The sequence below is a fragment of the Halichoeres trimaculatus genome, unplaced genomic scaffold, assembly GCF_033239565.1.
Source record: "Halichoeres trimaculatus isolate MK-OKI-2021-1 unplaced genomic scaffold, fHalTri1.1 fHalTri1_scaffold_9, whole genome shotgun sequence".
NCBI classification, from domain to species: domain Eukaryota; kingdom Metazoa; phylum Chordata; class Actinopteri; order Labriformes; family Labridae; genus Halichoeres; species Halichoeres trimaculatus.
Genome location: NW_027437188.1, coordinates 30941283 through 30957839, shown reverse-complemented (window position 1 = coordinate 30957839; position 16557 = coordinate 30941283). Strand labels below are relative to the sequence as shown.

Here is a 16557-nt window from a genome sequence, read left to right as displayed (position 1 = left end):
CCATAATCTCTGACAGATGTAAAAGTACGATTTAGATCCTGGCAATTTTCTGGATACTAAGATCTAGAATATGAAATTTGTACTGGGTCATCATAATTTTCAACATTGTCAGATAACAAATTATCGTACAAACCTGCAACTAACATCAAACTGTAGCAGACAGTCTGCTGAAAGAGAGTATAACATTAAAGTCGCACTGAAGTGTTGGTGACAATCACAATATGCTTGGTGGAGGTAAGTGCTCTCTGACGGCTTTTCTAGTTTGAAATGATGATTTAAATGATTTCAAAAATGCTGATTTTCAAACCACTACTCATTCATACGCTGTAGAATCTGTTTATCAAGTACTGGAAAGTTTCATTCCAAAATAGCCCAAGATTTTCACAAGATCTTTACAAGACTTGCTTGAAATAATGAGGTCATCAGATATGGATCTCCTGACTGGTTCCTCACACATTTGAGGGGTGGGCCTCAGCCACCAAGGTCTAGCTCCACCTCCAACAGCCCTTCAGAGGACTGGCCAATCAGAGGGAAGGGGGTTTGTGGAGTGGGGAACCTTAAAGAGACAGCAGCTGAAAGGATTTGTGGTATTTTAGGTTTTTTTAAAACACGAGTAAATTAAAAAAAAAAAAAAAGAAATGGATTTTTTTTTAGCTGTAAATCATGTTAAGTTACTGGGAAGGTACTAGGACCTTCCTACTAGGACAGAATGAAGACTTGAAAAGGCACAATACCCCTGCTTTAAGGAAAATCAAATATCTATGTTCTAAACAAGACAAGCTAATTTAATAATTAAAAGCTCTTCCTCTATAAGAGAGTTTTTCACCTTTTCCTGCTCTTGACTCTTGGAGGAAACACATCTCTGCAGTGTAGAAGGTGTAAATTTTTATACTGATGACTATTCTTAGACTATAACATGATTAAATATGAGAAACCTTAAGAGTGTAAATAACTTGAGAAACTATCATACATGATGGTGAAATGTGATAATAAACCAGTATGTATAGTTTCTCCTCCCTCATTGTAGCTACTGCTGCCAACATTTTCCAACCTGCAGGCTGAGAATCAAAGCTGTAATCCAAGAGTGAAAACAAGCCTCTGAACAAAGGTTCACTTTAAACTTCTACACTCAAACTACAGCTCTGCCATTGTTCCCGGAGGAATTTATCTGTCACTAAGTAATAAATCCTGCGTGTGAATGTGACTTCATAATCACGCTGTGGTAGCTGCTGCATGTGCCATTCATTAAACACCTTCCCTTTTTGTTGCCTGGGAATACTTGTCAGACGTTATTAAGGAGGATAAAGCACGGTTGATGGACGACGTTAGTCCTTGTGGTTCCTGAGCTTGAAGGAAACGGTCTAATGATTTTGAGATATACGGATTATTGTGTTAGTTTACAGACAGTTGCATTCACTTGAGGTGAGATTTGATGGGGAGACGAAGTTTGGCTCGGTGCGTGCGAGGGACCAATGTTTGGTGGATGTCCTATTCCCTGAACCATCAAAGAGGGATCTAATTAAAACATAGAGGAAAGTTTGAGCAGCTGAAGTAAGAAAATGAAGAGAGGAGTGTGAGGATGTTCTTCAAATACCAAGAGATGGATTCATTGAGGGAGCTGCTTAAGGAGCTATGTTGAGCATCAGTGGTTGACATCTGGGCTCAGACGACTTGGTGCAAACCTTATTTCTCTCTTTAAAAATGAATCTTTGATTTGAGGGGTTGAAAAGTAGTTATTGTCCAGAAATTGATCAATCTAACCAGCAATTTCCTTGCACAAAAAAACATTAGCAGGTGTTCTTTTCCATGATTATCCCCATTTGTACATTTGCAGTTTCATTAAATGATCAGGGCTCTAAAATCTAATTTCTTGTCATCACAGTCATGCCCAGAAATAAGAAAAAATATGAATTTTAAAAGTATTTTCTTTTCGGAATTTTCTGCAAAAGCTTCAGAATTAAATTTTAAAAAGGAATGCCAAATTGGCAAATTTCTAAATTGCTTTAACCGTAGCCTGGTGTTTGAGATATATCAGCCTAATTGAAAAGTTGCTCTCTGAAGTCAGCGTTCTTTTTTTTTTTTTTTTTTTTTTTTTTTTTTTTAACTTTTTATTAATTTGTATTTTTGCAGTTTAACATAGAACACTTTCTGAGACAAGGTCAGTGATGTAAAACAAAATGAAGTAGAAAACACTGGATACAAAACATATTACACACATACAGACGTATTAAGATACTAAAGCAAACAGAATAAACATACAGACAATAAAGAATTAATAAATAACTAGATTCACTTCATGTCAAGGCCCGTTTTCATTACGTAAAGAACAGCCACAACAACCCAAATAGATTACATTATCAGGTCATTTTCAACCATGCTCCACCCTCGATGATGCAGTCATTCTTTCCATAAGATACACCTGTCTCAACCTCTGCTTCCATTCAGACACATTCGTCTATTTAGTGTTCTTGCCTTGCTTTTAAAGTTTTCTTGGAAACCAGCAATACAATATGTAGAACATATTTTTGGTCGGCAGCGAAAAGGTTGATTTTCTCAATATCTTCTTTAATATTTTTCTAGTATTCAAAAGAACTTGAACAATCCCAGTGCACATGATCTCCTACTTTACTGCACTGTCTCCAGCACTTTACTTTAAAGGTCTGCAAATTTCATCTCACTTAGGTAATAATTAGACTAAGTTTTTCTTATTTCTTTTAAATTACCCCCAAAATTTCATGAGAATTTGGTGAAAATTAGCTCAGAACTTCTGTCCAGATTCTGTTTTGCAGTGCGCCTGTACTCACAGTGTCTATCACAATCAGGTAAGGCCAATTTACAACCCCACTCTTGGTGAATATCACATCCATAGCCTTCAGTTGTATCATGTAAAACATTATAGGCCTAATCATAAAGGTTTATCATTTTGCATGTGATCTTATTTATGCACATCAACAAACTGGGAACTAAAGAACTTGGTGAAATTAAATAACAAATAGTTAACTATCAACTGCTTATTAGGAAATTGAATTAGTCACTTAACATTTCAAAGGTAATTATTAGAGGAAACAATGACTAGGCAGCTACTTATCATCTGCTTCTCTGGAAATAGCAGAAACTTCTAAAAACATTTCGTGGTGGGTTGTGATTTAATTTCAAATAAATTATTTGCTAATCATCACCTTCTTACCTTTCAGTTTGGAGAAAATTTCAAAGAAACTTGAAAAAACAGTAACCTGCCAATCGTGACTTGCGGCAATAAATTTTGACATTACTTTAAAGAAGTAATGTGCTGATTTTAAAGAAATAAGAAAAAACTTTGTCTAATTATTACCCAAGTGTGATAAAATTTGCAGACCTCTAAAGTTAAGAGTTACCATGTATTTTCACAAGAGTCTGAAGAAAGCCTTTTGTAGAGACATACTTTTGCAATGGGAGATTGTAATGAAATATTGTTTTGTACTATTGTTGTATTATTTTTTAAGGGAAAATCCAAGAAACTCAAGAATTGAAAAGCATCTAACTTATAGCAGTCAGCAGGCTAAAACTGAGGAATGTTAATCAGTTTAAACTTAGCTGCCAGTTGTCCTTTCTGCTCCCTCAGCTTTGGGGTAGGAGTAAATAGAATCATAAATAACAGAATGACAGGTGACAGACATTGCTTTCAATGTCTCCAAGAGTACAGGGGATGAAGCTGGACACTGTCCAATGGATGAGCTTGCTGAATGTTGTAATGCTGCTGTTTACATGGAGTTCTGAGTAACATTCTCACATTTAAAGATTTCCTCTCTCTGACTTACAAATGAAGACATGATCACGTCCTGCCAGTCTCGCTCCTGAAGTGTTTGCTGACATGCAGGTCCAAACCAGCTGTGACAGAAAAAACATGGAAACATCTGAGGACACTGAACCTGAGCCTGCTCCACTTTAGGGTGCAACAGGAGTTTCTATTACAAACTCCAAACTGACAACCGAGGCACACCTTCCAAATGTGGACCCAAGAAGGACAGCTTCTGTTGCTCAGAAAAGAACAGCCAATCAACACGTTTACTGATGAAAAGAATGCCTTGCAGATTATCTGGAACGCTCAGTACTAGAATATAAACGAAGCTGCTTCTGACTTGCTGTAGAGATTTTTTGAGTTTTTTTCTCAGGGTCTTTAGAGGTTAAGAGGACCTAGGGGGCTCACTTTGTTTGAGATGGCTTGTTTCGAATGAAGTTTGTTGGATTCAGGCTGACTCCTAGGTTGATTGGACTCTGCATCTTCTTCCTCAATTGTCTAATATCAAGGTATTAGAAATTCAGGTATGAAGTGTTTAGGTAGAGGAATTAGGGGCCCACCCCGACGAGGCCCGCAGGAAGCACCAGAAAAAGATACTACATTTGTGGGGTTTTGCCAATTTACTCCTTCTCTTTATGGTTTGTAATGTAGTGCCTAATTTGTAAATATCTATAAAAATTATTTGAGGAAAGGTCATCGAATAACCGTCTTAAAACCACTGAAGCATGTCCGCACTTGTTTCCTCCCTGAAGTCCAGTGTCTTGTTAAGAAAGGGAACACACGCAGTTGTTTAACTCTGTTACACCAATCCTCTCCAGCATACAAACAGCCCAGCTGTGCAGACAAAGGTGAAACAACCCAGGTGTGGATGCACTGAACTCATGGGAAGCTGCGACCCCTCTGATGGAAAAAGACAAAAAGAGAGATTCACATTAGCTCCAGTGAGATGGCGCAGAGGTGGAGGTTGCAGAGCTAGCAGTTATCTCTACCAGGACAGAAAGGCTCTTGAGAGTTGCGAGGGAGGAGGAGGGTTGCGTGAGTGCCTTTCATTAAGGCAAAGTGATCTTTTCTTTTTCATCTGGAGGGAAAGACGTGTTCATCCCATCTTCAGCAGTATTCTTTCACACTGAATCGTAATTCTACATTGGAGGGTTTGAGCAGGTTGATCCTGGAAGAAAGGCTTCAACTGTTCCATCAAAGGAACAAACCAAACGGGAAATTGCTTCAGTCTAGCAGGGCCGCATGCTGTTCCACTAGATCAGAGGTTGAAGTGGTTATTGTAAAAGGAAGCTCGTGTGTGAGATAAAGATTTAACTGTATTGGTCCCATGGGAAATAAATTCATGGTAGTGGCAGAGAACGCTCGAGGAGCATTAGTATTCAAGAGAAAACAATGTGTTGATCATTGTTGTGAGACAAAACTTAAAATGAATTGGAATAATGTCTGTGGAGGGATTTCTAATTCCACTCCGTGTGGATGGTGCTCTGATTTCCGCTCACCCTTTCACTTTGTGGTGTTTTTTATGTGTAGATTTCATTACAAGCAGGGCAGAAACTCTCGCTTGATCACTGACACGCAGCACATTGCGCTGCAGAAAGGGTCCCACTTTAAATCTGCCATAAATTTGTTAAACCATCCAGAGTGTCAGAGTTTGAGGGCACAACTTGGTCACAACTGCAAGAATGTGCTGACCGAGCTGAAAGCGGGCCAGCTGGGCCGTGTTTAACACAGAGCTGCATCAGCCGGCCCAGTGATTAAGATGTTGTGAATTTTTAATTTGCTCCCACCAGAGAGGCGCGATGATGATTAACCTTGAATCTTCGAGTCGTTCCCAATAAATCCGGGGATGTTTATGACTATCTGTTTGCAATCTCAATCGTGACAATGATTGGACAAAAGGTAATAAATCTCACACGGCGAGTAAAGAGGAAATCAGGATGAACTGTTTCCAAGTGGACAGCTTGGCTCCCAGCCAAGTTCAGGGCACCACATGTAGAGAATTACTATGAGCAAGGCGGAGAATTTGCAATTGAGATCAGTTGAAGGATATATTAACAGGGGAACAGTGAACAGATGTGGAAGCGACTGACAGTTATTCTTGTAGTTATTAAGTATGGGAGCCCAACTGCCACCGGGAAGATAACCTTCACACGAGGAGAAGTGCCCCTCGGTGGCACATTATGGGGGATAATGTCCATTCCAGATGGGGTGGTGTTTGCTGCTACACCATTCCCTATTTATAACTCAAGAGTGCCATTATGGTAGCTAGTATAACACAATGACGACCCCCTTATAAATAAATACAGGGCCCAGTGTCAGCAGGGCAATCATGTGGTACTTTACAGTTACACACAGCCACCACTGGAGCTTGTTTGGACCCAAAACCGTGACAGAGAGTCGTAATGAAACAAGGTGACAAAATGTACTCCTTGAGAAATATCTTCCTCACAGATCCTCAAAGTGTACATACTCAGCTTTTTACAGAACAGGAACATCTTGTGTTGCATCAGCACAAAAGTGACTCAGATCCACGTCTTAGTCTGCTCATTTGTTTTTGATGTATAAGTAAAGTGTACTTCCAATTTACTTGAGAAGCACAGAGTGTACAGAGTGCAAAATCAAAGCCCAAACCAAAGTGTTTCCTCTCCGTGTTGTTGGCTACAGTAATTGGTCACACACTGATAAGTCTGTCAGTTTTTAGAGTACAACAGGCCAACGCCGAGATGCTCAGCTAGTGCAGCGTCCTCCTTTTGGTCCCTGGCATTTAAAGTCGCTTTAAGCTCTGCCCTATTTCTCCTCACTCTTGCTAAATGCTTTTGGAAATAAATCAGGACTTTGTCAGTGATCAATGGAGATGGATATTAAAGGAGACGGAGCAGGAATGTCGGCCCTTTTTGGCAGTCGAGGCATGTGAGCGTGTGGCAGTTCTGCCTCTCCAATCATCTGTGGAGAGTTGTCAGAGTCTGGACGGCCATGGTGGGCAGGGTTATTAAGCAGGATGAATGACTAAACAGCCTCTGCAGCTTCACTCAGCCGTCTCATTAGAGTCGACGGTGAGGGGGGAGCTTTTTCTCAGGGAGCCATTGGGAGGACTATTAGTGATGCCCCCACAGCCACCGTCACCGAGCCCAGCAGGCCCCCCCATTTCATCCAAAAGACTTTCCTCAGGTGGATCAGCCCTCTCACTGTGCCCACACTCTCCTCCCACTTCCTCAATTCCCAAACTGTCGAGTCTTTCTGGACTTAACCAGCTAATTTGTTCAGCGTGTATTTTAAAAAACTCATTCTCTTTTGCATCTCTGTGCAAGTATTGCCAGCTCCGATAATAACTTTGATGGAAGCTAATTTATTTCCACTGATCATCCCTGTAATTAGGCAGTCATTGTGATTGGTGCTCGTTGGATGAAATGTGAACTACATCTCCATCTCGCAACAAACCCTCTGTGGACTGGATGGCTAATTTGGATGATGCCTTCAGGGGGCAATATTACTTTGAAGCCTATGCAAATCAACGCTCTACAGCGGGAGCCGTTTTTGTAGCCAGGAACAGGTGTACAGGTGTTTGTCATTTATTAAATATAGCCAAAGATTCAATCCCTGCAGCTCAAATTTTAATTAAATCCTAGCTCACTTAATAAATTGGCATTTGATTTGATTAAACACGGAGCAGCTGTGGAAGACAGCTCCCAGTTTCACCACTCCAGGAAAACCACAGATACAGAGGGAAGCTGGATAACAGAGCCTGTGTCCCAAAAATCCTGCAGTAACACGGAGAGATAAACTGATACGTATTCGTAACAAGTGAGCCAGATATAATTTGTTTCCATTACTGAAGACTGACTGCGTCTTTATTAACACTGGCAGACAGTCGCAGTGAACTGACGGCTGGTTGAGGAAAGAGTCAGATGTGAAAATGTGCAGATCTGACGTGCTGCTAAACCAGTCTAGCTCTTAAAAACACTCTCAGATGATTACCTCTCTGTCCCATCTTTCCAGCCTGTTTCTGAGGAGTTCCAAAACGGCGAAGGCTTTGGGTATATCGTTGCGTTTCGTGCCAATGGGTCCAGAGGCTGGAAAGAGAAGATGGTGACTTCAGCAGACTCAACGACGTATAAATACAGAGATGAGACTTTCCCTCCCCTCACCCCGTTTGAAGTAAAGGTCGGGGTGTACAACAACAAGGGAGACGGACCGTTCAGTAAAGTTGTTGTCATCCACTCTGCCGAGGGGGGTGAGTTAATTTTGTGGCAGATTGGGTTTTAAAAGCACAGAGGGGAAGATATTTCTGTATTTTTAACTTCTCTATTCTGACTTCAAATTCCCAGAGCCGAGAGAAGCACCAACTGATGTCAAAGCTTTCAGCATCTCCTCATCAGAAATAAGAGTCACTTGGAAAGCGCCCAATCCTGGCCCTGGAAAACCAAGAGGATACGAGGTGCCTCCAAAGTCTTTCCTTATGATCCTTTTCCTTTGCATCCGCACTCTCTGCTATTACATAACCACACAGGCTGAGGTGATGGAGGTTGTTTCTCAAACTATTTCTGTTCACAGGTCAGCTACTGGAAAGATTCAGAGCAGGAAGAGTCCGAAAAAAAACAGAGGACTCTCAAAAACGAAACATCCATGGTTCTGACAGGACTGGAGGGCGACAGTATGTATCACATCACAGTCAAAGGATTCAACAGCATCGGCCAGGGTCCTGCCACCACAGCTGTCACAGCCAAGACCAGGAAAGCCCGTGAGTGCAGCACTGACACTAATCATGTAATGCTATTTATGGAATAGAGGCTACCTGTTAAGTTTGCTCCAAATCCCCTGGTGAAAAGTGTAGTAATTGACCCACTTGGTTGGAACTCGGCTTAAAAGTCTGTTTGAATTTTGCACCCAGAGTTTTGTGCTCTGTCCTCAGCGCCCGCTCAGCCTCCGAACAACCTCATGTGGATTCAGGAGGGGAACAACGTGACTTTGAGCTGGAACCCAGTGAAGGCCAAAGAGAATGAATCCGATGTCATCGGGTACATGGTAACTATCAGTCTATTACGTCATATTTTTGAAGTTTCACAGTATAAATACATCAAAAACACTGATGAAAGGTCTGCAAACAGGGAGAAGACAGTATTAATAAGAGTGTCATTTACCACAGAAACAAAGGAGTCTGCTTAATGCTTTGTTAAGTTGCAGATGCAGTCATATCAGGTTTAACTTTGGTCAAATGTTTATAAAAAAGCACAGAGGCTCAGTTTATATGAACAAGAAAGATCTCAGGGATGGATGTTCCTCTCCCTCAATTTTAACTGGCCAGCCTCAAACTCTTAACTCTGATTGGCTTTCTAGCCTCATCATGTCCAAATTAGCTTTTTAGCCTCTTTTGCAACAAGTAATTTTTTTTTTTCTTCTATCGTTTAAATGGATTCAGATTCAGATTCAGATTCAGATTCAGATTCCTTCATTAGCCATTTGTTGTAAATTAACACATAGGAATTTGTGTAGGTGACATGTGTGTATTTACAACAAATACTTTTTCCCACAGATAAACAAACACACCAAAAACAAATAAACAACGAAGAGAACCTAACTTTTTTAAAACTTGCAATCCTGGACAAAAAAACTTTTTATATATCCTTAAAGATTTAAGCTAAGGGGATTTATTTTTGTGTTTCTTAAAGTCTAAAACATGCACACACATTTTTATAAATGTATATCTTTATAGTTATGCTGTTTAAACTGTTTACACTTTCAGACCAGGGCCAGTTCTTTGTAATGTTTAAAAACACTGTAATAAATCAGATTCTGACTTTCACATTACATATTTACTAGAGGAGTGAAACATATTGATACAGCATTATATGGTGATACTTTGACCTGTGATAAAATATCAATATTTTAACTTTTAATGTCAATATTTTTGTTGAAATTAAATCCGTATTTTGGTTGAGTTAGAAGTACAATACGTCTTCCCCACCTGCACTGCAGTAGATGTCGCTGAAGAGCTACTCCCCGCATGTTGTCCCTAAACTGTATAATAAATATAATCTTTAAGTCTATTGAAAATATTTTATTCTTAAACTTTATGACGTGGTTTTTGATGCTGTAAACGTAAACATCAATACTTTCTCTCTATTCTTGGGTCAGTTAGTTTGAAATATTGAGCTTAAATTTTATAGTGTAGAAGACTGATAAATAATAAAAATTGAAAATAATAATCATAGTCATGTTTTGTGTAATATTAGATTTTTTTATGAGTAACATTGGTTAGACCAATGACATTTATCAGTTTCACCAACTGACCACGTCTTTCACCAAATATTTTTGGCAGCATTACTTTAATGTCACAGTAGTTCAAGTGACAAACTTGACAAACTCTAAGTTTTCAAGTTAAGTGTATATATGAAACACTGCATCTGACTTTCTTTATTTCAAACACAATAAAACAGAAAAGTTGTTTTAAATCAAATAGCCAACGGTGTAAAATATCGCAGTGTATTACAATATTGTGTTATCATGATATTATTGTATCGTGAGGTTTTTGCCAATACTCACCCCTAATATTTACAATATTAGCAGTCAAAGAAAAAAACAGATGGTAAGGGTAAAGTTATTTCTCACAGTTATTCATTTATGTGTGCACATGCACTTCACACAACCCCTGCCAAGTTAGGGCATGCGAGTTATCACTGGAGTATAATGATTACTGCAGTGGACAACAATTTAAAAATCATCTTCTCCTAAATACAATAGTCCCTAGAGTGTTCTCTGCTGCTCCACTCCACTCTGAAGTGCTAATTCAATCATCAGCACACACTGAACAGGGGTTCATTTTTTTTTTCTAGGTGGATTAGAGGATATTAGGATCATCTGATTGTCCAATCAGAGACATAGCTCAGCTCACGTGACTAATGGGTGCCCTGTAGCTGTTATAACAGAAGCTTAAAGCTCGAGTCATTTCCAATATGGCTATAGAATAGCTTCATTGCACTGTTTCAGGAACAGACGGGTGATGTTGCAAGGACTATGTCCATATTTTATACAGTCTGTGGTGTGGAGGTGCCCCTACACTGTAAAAAACTAAAATTTTATCAAGTGTTTTTGTCTTATTTTCAGTTAAAAAAAAAAGTCTTTTTAGATTCACTATGAGCCACATTCACCAAAAAATGTCTTATTTCAAGTTATTTCAAGACAAAAATGAGGTCTAAATTGCTTGTATAGTTTTAAGCTAATGTTTTAGCAATATTTTTGTTCCATTGGCAGATTTTGTTTGCTTGTTACAAGCAATTCAGACCTAATTTTTGTCCTTGAATAACTTAAAACAAGACATTGTCTTGGACTGACCAGTTGAACGTGGCTCATATCAAGTATGATAAGACAATTTCTTCTTAAAATAAGACAAAAACACTTGATAAGATTCCATTTTTTGCAGTGTAGTATAGGAGACTTTTCCAAGTCCCTGTTGAAGAGTGAAAATATAGACTCTCCAACACAAGTAGACAATCTTTAAGTGGTAGCTGTAGTTATAAACGACAGAATCTGTGCAAGAAAATGTAAAATAAGAAAAATGTGAACAGTTGTACTTTGATTCTTCATAACTCGAGATGTTTTTGCTGGTAACTGAACTTAATCTCATTCAGAGTATTTTATCACACAGTGAGAAGAGAAATGTCAACCATGAGTCGATTCATTCATCTGAGAGTGAACCAGAGCATGAAAATCAGTTTAAAATGCTGGATATATCCCCGCACCTCTCTGAACAAACAAACTTCAGCTTCAGCCAAATGTTATCGATGTAAAAACACAAAACTGAAGCTCAATGATTTGACATTTTACTCTGTGCGACCCTTTGCAATCATAAGTGACTGTTCAGCTGACATTTGCAATTCACATTAAATTATAATGACCAGATATTTACAAAACAAGTTGCTGATTTTTCTACTGCCCATTAAAATTGACCACTTCACATCCATGTAAGCCCAGGAATAACAGGATATTTCAAATTGGAGCTAACACTATTACTCCTGAACAGCAGAAATTAGCTCATCGCTGTAAAAAGTGAACTTTTAATGTGTGTTTTTACTTCACTTAGTTTGAACGTGTGTACCCTGTGTTTTGCCGTGCTGCAGGTGTTACTCAAACAAGAGGGCAGAGGTCACAACCAGGTGACACGAACCATTAACCCCTCCACCATACTCTCACTGCCAGAGGGAGGCACCTACACCATAGAGGTGCGGGCTCTCAGTGAAGGGGGCGAAGGAGCAGTCAGCTCCCCGGTCCGGCTGGTCACCTCCTCTGGTAAGCTGGAAATGAGAGCGCCTCCTCTCCCTCATCCATACATAGCAACAGCTGACCTCTGAAATCCCATCTCTACGCACAGCCTCATTTCTCTTTGTTCTAATCTTATGTTCTGCCCTTAATTGAGTCGCCACAGCTGTTGTGGGAGCCAAGTTTTCTTTGGCTAATACTGTTTTAATTACATCGCCCACACAAGCCTGCCTACTCCTGCTCAGCCAATTAACTTCCAAGCAACAGGATGAGGGGAAAGTTAGCAGTCCTGTGTGAGATGTGGACGGACAGATTTTCAGGGCGATGGATTGAGTTTCCTTGGTCATTTCCAATTTCCCTCACTGTCCTTTTTTTTTCTAGTAGCAAACAAATGTTGTGATTTTTCCCCTGCTAGAAAAACTCAGGTTGTGTCGGAAATCATTCACTCATTCCCGTCGCTCACGGACGGCTGGGGATTTACAGTTATTTTTCTCAAACACTGCAAAAAGGTTTTTATTTCAGTGATAACTAACATTATACTTTGCTTATTCTGCAACAGCCAAATATAATAAAAATATTTATTACACGTTATTTTTTTTATATAAATAAACCATATATTTGCGCGGAACTTGTGCTGTGTTTGAAAATTACAAGGTCCAGTGAATGCATCACCCGCGATTGCTGGTTCAGCGGCTAACGTCCGTGTTGTTTGTGTTTCTGCTCAAAGTTGTGAGACGCTCTCTTCCAAAAGTTAAAAAGAGAGATAAATGTTATTCTCTGACAGTTTTTAATGTTGTTTCATGTTATCAGTAATCACTCATCATGTAATCAGCCATTCCTTCTGTTTGAACCGCAATGCAGGATGGTAAATATTGCTCATATAGTGAGCATCGCTAATACACTACTTTTCAAAATGCATTGTGGGATACATTGAGTGGACTTTATAGTGAATGACCATGCTCACTCAGATTTCGGACACCACTACAAAATGACGTATTCACTGTATAGTGCACTATATCGTGAATAAGGAGTGATTTGGACACAGCCTTACTGTGTATAATTCATTCAAAAGATCGATGAGATATGAGCTCACATTCCAGGTTTGGTTTAGCACCTCTCTTTTCATCAGTATCGACTCTCTCTGTCTCCTCTTCGTCTCAGGTGTTCGAGCACAAAGCAGTCAGTGCTCGGTGCACAGCCCGCCACAGAGCCTAACATGGACAGCCCTGCTGCTGGTTCTCCTGGTGCCTTCAGCTTTCTGGTGAGGCCACTGTGCCATCCTCATCGTCATGGAGGGAGCCACCAGTCTTCCGCTCCCTTGTTCCCTCTGACTGCCTGATTGCTTTGGCCTTAACCCATCCCAGAGGACCGAGGTCTGCCAAAGGGGGTTTGGTGTGCCAGTTAACACGCGGCTCTTCAGAGGTCATCCTTCTTTGGTTCCCTGTTTCTTTGAAGCCCTGGACTTTTGATTTGCACAGTTCTTTCCAACATGACAGTAGTGTTGTACTGTAGTGAGCATTATGTGGGAAGATTTGTTTAATCATTCGCTCTAACATCATGTGTTGCCCTCATTGACTGGCGTCTAACCACTTCCAGACGGCTGCTGCAGCTCTGCAGCTCTGCAGAGCGTGAACAATTCCTCGAAAGCTGCTGTGGTAGTAATACAGGGATCAGCCGGCCTGTTTCTTTTCATTACTTATCTGCATCAATTTACCCCTTGGCCGCCTAACAAGCAATGCAGCAGAAGCTCAGTAGAGATAAGTGCATTGTTTTCTTATTCACACATTGAGGAGAAAAACGTTTTATATGGAAACAAGAATCTTACTATTTCCAGACTTGCTTTTTTGTACATTGTGTTACCTTTAGAGAACAAACACAGTGGTGTGCTATGTCAAACTCTCTGTTTTTTGGTAGTGGTTAAAGCAATGCTTGGTGATACAGTTTGTTGACTGTTGGATGTATGGAAATAGGAGACAGGTCCTTACCTGTAGTGCCCAAACACATCAATAGACAAAGACAACTCTGTACGGACTCTTGGTATCAGTACAAATAAATGTGATGTATATTTTTTAAATGCTTGTTGTTTGAAATTTTTATCTTTTAGGGGAGGGGGTGATTATTTCCATTACTGATCTGTTTATTGTTCATTTCCACAGAGAAAATTACCCATTTTATCTTTGTGATGATTCCCAAAGCGACATCTTTTACAGCTGTTTTTGCCTCATCATTAGTCCAGGATCCAAATTTATTTTTTCATAAATAATTTTCATTCTTTTTTTTGATAAGGTTCAAGTGCAAAGTCCAAATATTGATTCCACGAAGGGAAGGCCTTGTCTGAGGTACATGGAGTGAGGATGTATAACTGATAACATCACTTATACACATTGTCAAAACCACACAGTTCAACAAAAATATAATATAAACATAATTAATCAGTTCATATAATGTTCCTTTTCCTCTTTTATAAATTCAATAAAGGGTCCCCAAATTTTTAGGAGGATCAAATCTCTAAGTATAAGCAAATACATTCATTTTTATTACTAACAGTATCTTTAAAAAGGTATGATTCATAACCTTAAATATGATCCAGAGAACTGAATAATGATGTTCCCAAACCCAACCTCAAATTATTTGTATATTAAAGCTCCTGTGAGGAGTTTGCAGCTGGTTTATAAAGCAGAATGAAATGATTTTATCGATGCTTCCCTTTGACCCAAAATGCAGAAGAGGCCATCAAGAAGAAGGATGACTATCCTAATGTAGTTATTCTTAATGTCAGGAAGCAGCAGTGGGGGGTAGGTGTCAGACTTAGTGATAAACTGCAGGCAGATGACCCCGATTCTTAACAGGTGTGAGATATACACACCTGATCAAAAAAATTTAGATCAGTTAAAAAATTTCACAAATTTACATTTTTACTCTGATGGAGCTTGAAAAGAATTCTAAGTAGATTGTAAAAATTAAAAAAAAAAAAAAGAATACTAGAAAAAAAAAGAAATCATCAATTTTTTGTCCTTTTTTTTATTTAATATGAGCCACATGCACAGAACCAGTCCAGGAAAACGTCTTATTTCAAGTTATTTAAAGACAAAAATGAGGTCTCAATTGCTTATAACAAGTAAAAAAAATCTAGATGTAACAAGAAGAAGTTACTTGTATTTAGATATTATTCTATTTTTAAGCAAATTTTCAAGCAAATTTTCTTGTTCCATTGGCAGGTGTTTTGTACTTGTAACAAGCAATTCAGACCTCAGTTTTGTTTTTAAATAACATGAAACAAGACATTTTTTTGGACTGACCAGTTGAATGTTGCTCATATCAAGTATAACAAGTTTTTTTTTACTTAAATAAGACAAGAACACTTGATAAGATTTCAGTTTTTTGCATTGAAGAAATGGGAGAAAAACAAAGAAAAAATTGTGTTGGATATTGAAAACGACAAACACGAGGCATGAGACATAAATTAACCGCCTACTTGTTTATTTTTTTGTCTCACTCCCATTTCTTCTTTTTTATTTTGAAGCTCCAATTAAAGCCTTTTAAGATCTAACAGGGCAAAATGTAAATTCATGTAATCAGAGGTGTGTATATAATTGAGTATTATTAGAGACTAGGGCCAAAAACAAATATCCTCCCTTCATACGTTTTGAAAATACTTTTGCCCAAACGTAGCGGGCAAATCCACCAGTGAGTGCGGCCGGACAAACTCATAATAAGCAGTGTTTTTTCTGACATACAACTTGTGCCAGCCAATCAGAATGAGCTTCCGTCTTTCAGCTATGATGATTGAGAAACGAAAATCCATTCCAAAACCACAAAACTGGAGTTTTCCCAAAATCTTCACTCTGGCTAACCAGCATCGTTTTCAGTGACATAAAACTGCGGTTCCGTGTGTATGATAGGCCTAGACGTAAAAAAAAATAGTAGGAACAAAAACAAACAACATGTACAGATTTAAGTTGTGAAAGCCCTTGTCCACAGGGGGCGCCCAAACAGGAAGTTCTTCACAGGAGCTTTTTTTGTGTGTGTGCGTGTGATATAGATCAAGGTGGTGTAAAACTTGGGCTCTAGATTTCAATTTTCAGAATGCTGGAGCTCTATCAGACCTTTCAGCTCCTTTAAAAACAGCTCCTACATTTTAAGGTAGCCTGGATGATTGAATTCCACACTCATGGCAATAGAGGTCACAAAACTTTGTGTGATAAAAGAGCCACCGCAGAGTCCAACAGGGCAGCGTGAGGTAGTATCTCTCCTTCCCCTCCGTCTGCTCCCCCGCCTCGTTTGCAGTAAGAGCTTATCTCTCACCGGGCGAGAATCCAAATGAATTTGCCTCAAGTGTAATTAATGTTAGAATGGAGATCTGTGGCTCTGAAGCCTTCTTGCTGGAGCAGACCTTTTGCCTGCTCTGCCTGCAGCTCCCCGGACTCTCCATTACACAGTCGGAGCAACCTGGCTGGCCCGCTCAGGTTCAGACAAGGGTACCAGCTCAGGCACGAGAGATAGGACCACACAGCTACGCAGAGGAC

General features: G+C 39.4%; 1 protein-coding gene across 4 annotated transcripts in view; it reads left to right on the top strand.

Annotated features, from left to right (window-relative positions):
* The window catches only part of cntn5 (contactin 5), a 236584-nt gene extending 222479 nt beyond the window's left edge, over positions 1-14105 (top strand). For all 4 annotated transcript variants that reach the window (XM_074679099.1, XM_074679098.1, XM_074679100.1 and 1 more), the window contains 6 exons: positions 7775-8009; positions 8104-8213; positions 8330-8516; positions 8688-8800; positions 11893-12061; positions 13193-14105. In XM_074679099.1, the coding sequence (XP_074535200.1) occupies positions 7775-8009; positions 8104-8213; positions 8330-8516; positions 8688-8800; positions 11893-12061; positions 13193-13296 (918 nt within the window). In that variant the 3' untranslated portion in view covers positions 13297-14105. The remainder of the gene's footprint in view (positions 1-7774; positions 8010-8103; positions 8214-8329; positions 8517-8687; positions 8801-11892; positions 12062-13192) is intronic.
* Positions 14106-16557: the final 2452 nt, after the last annotated feature.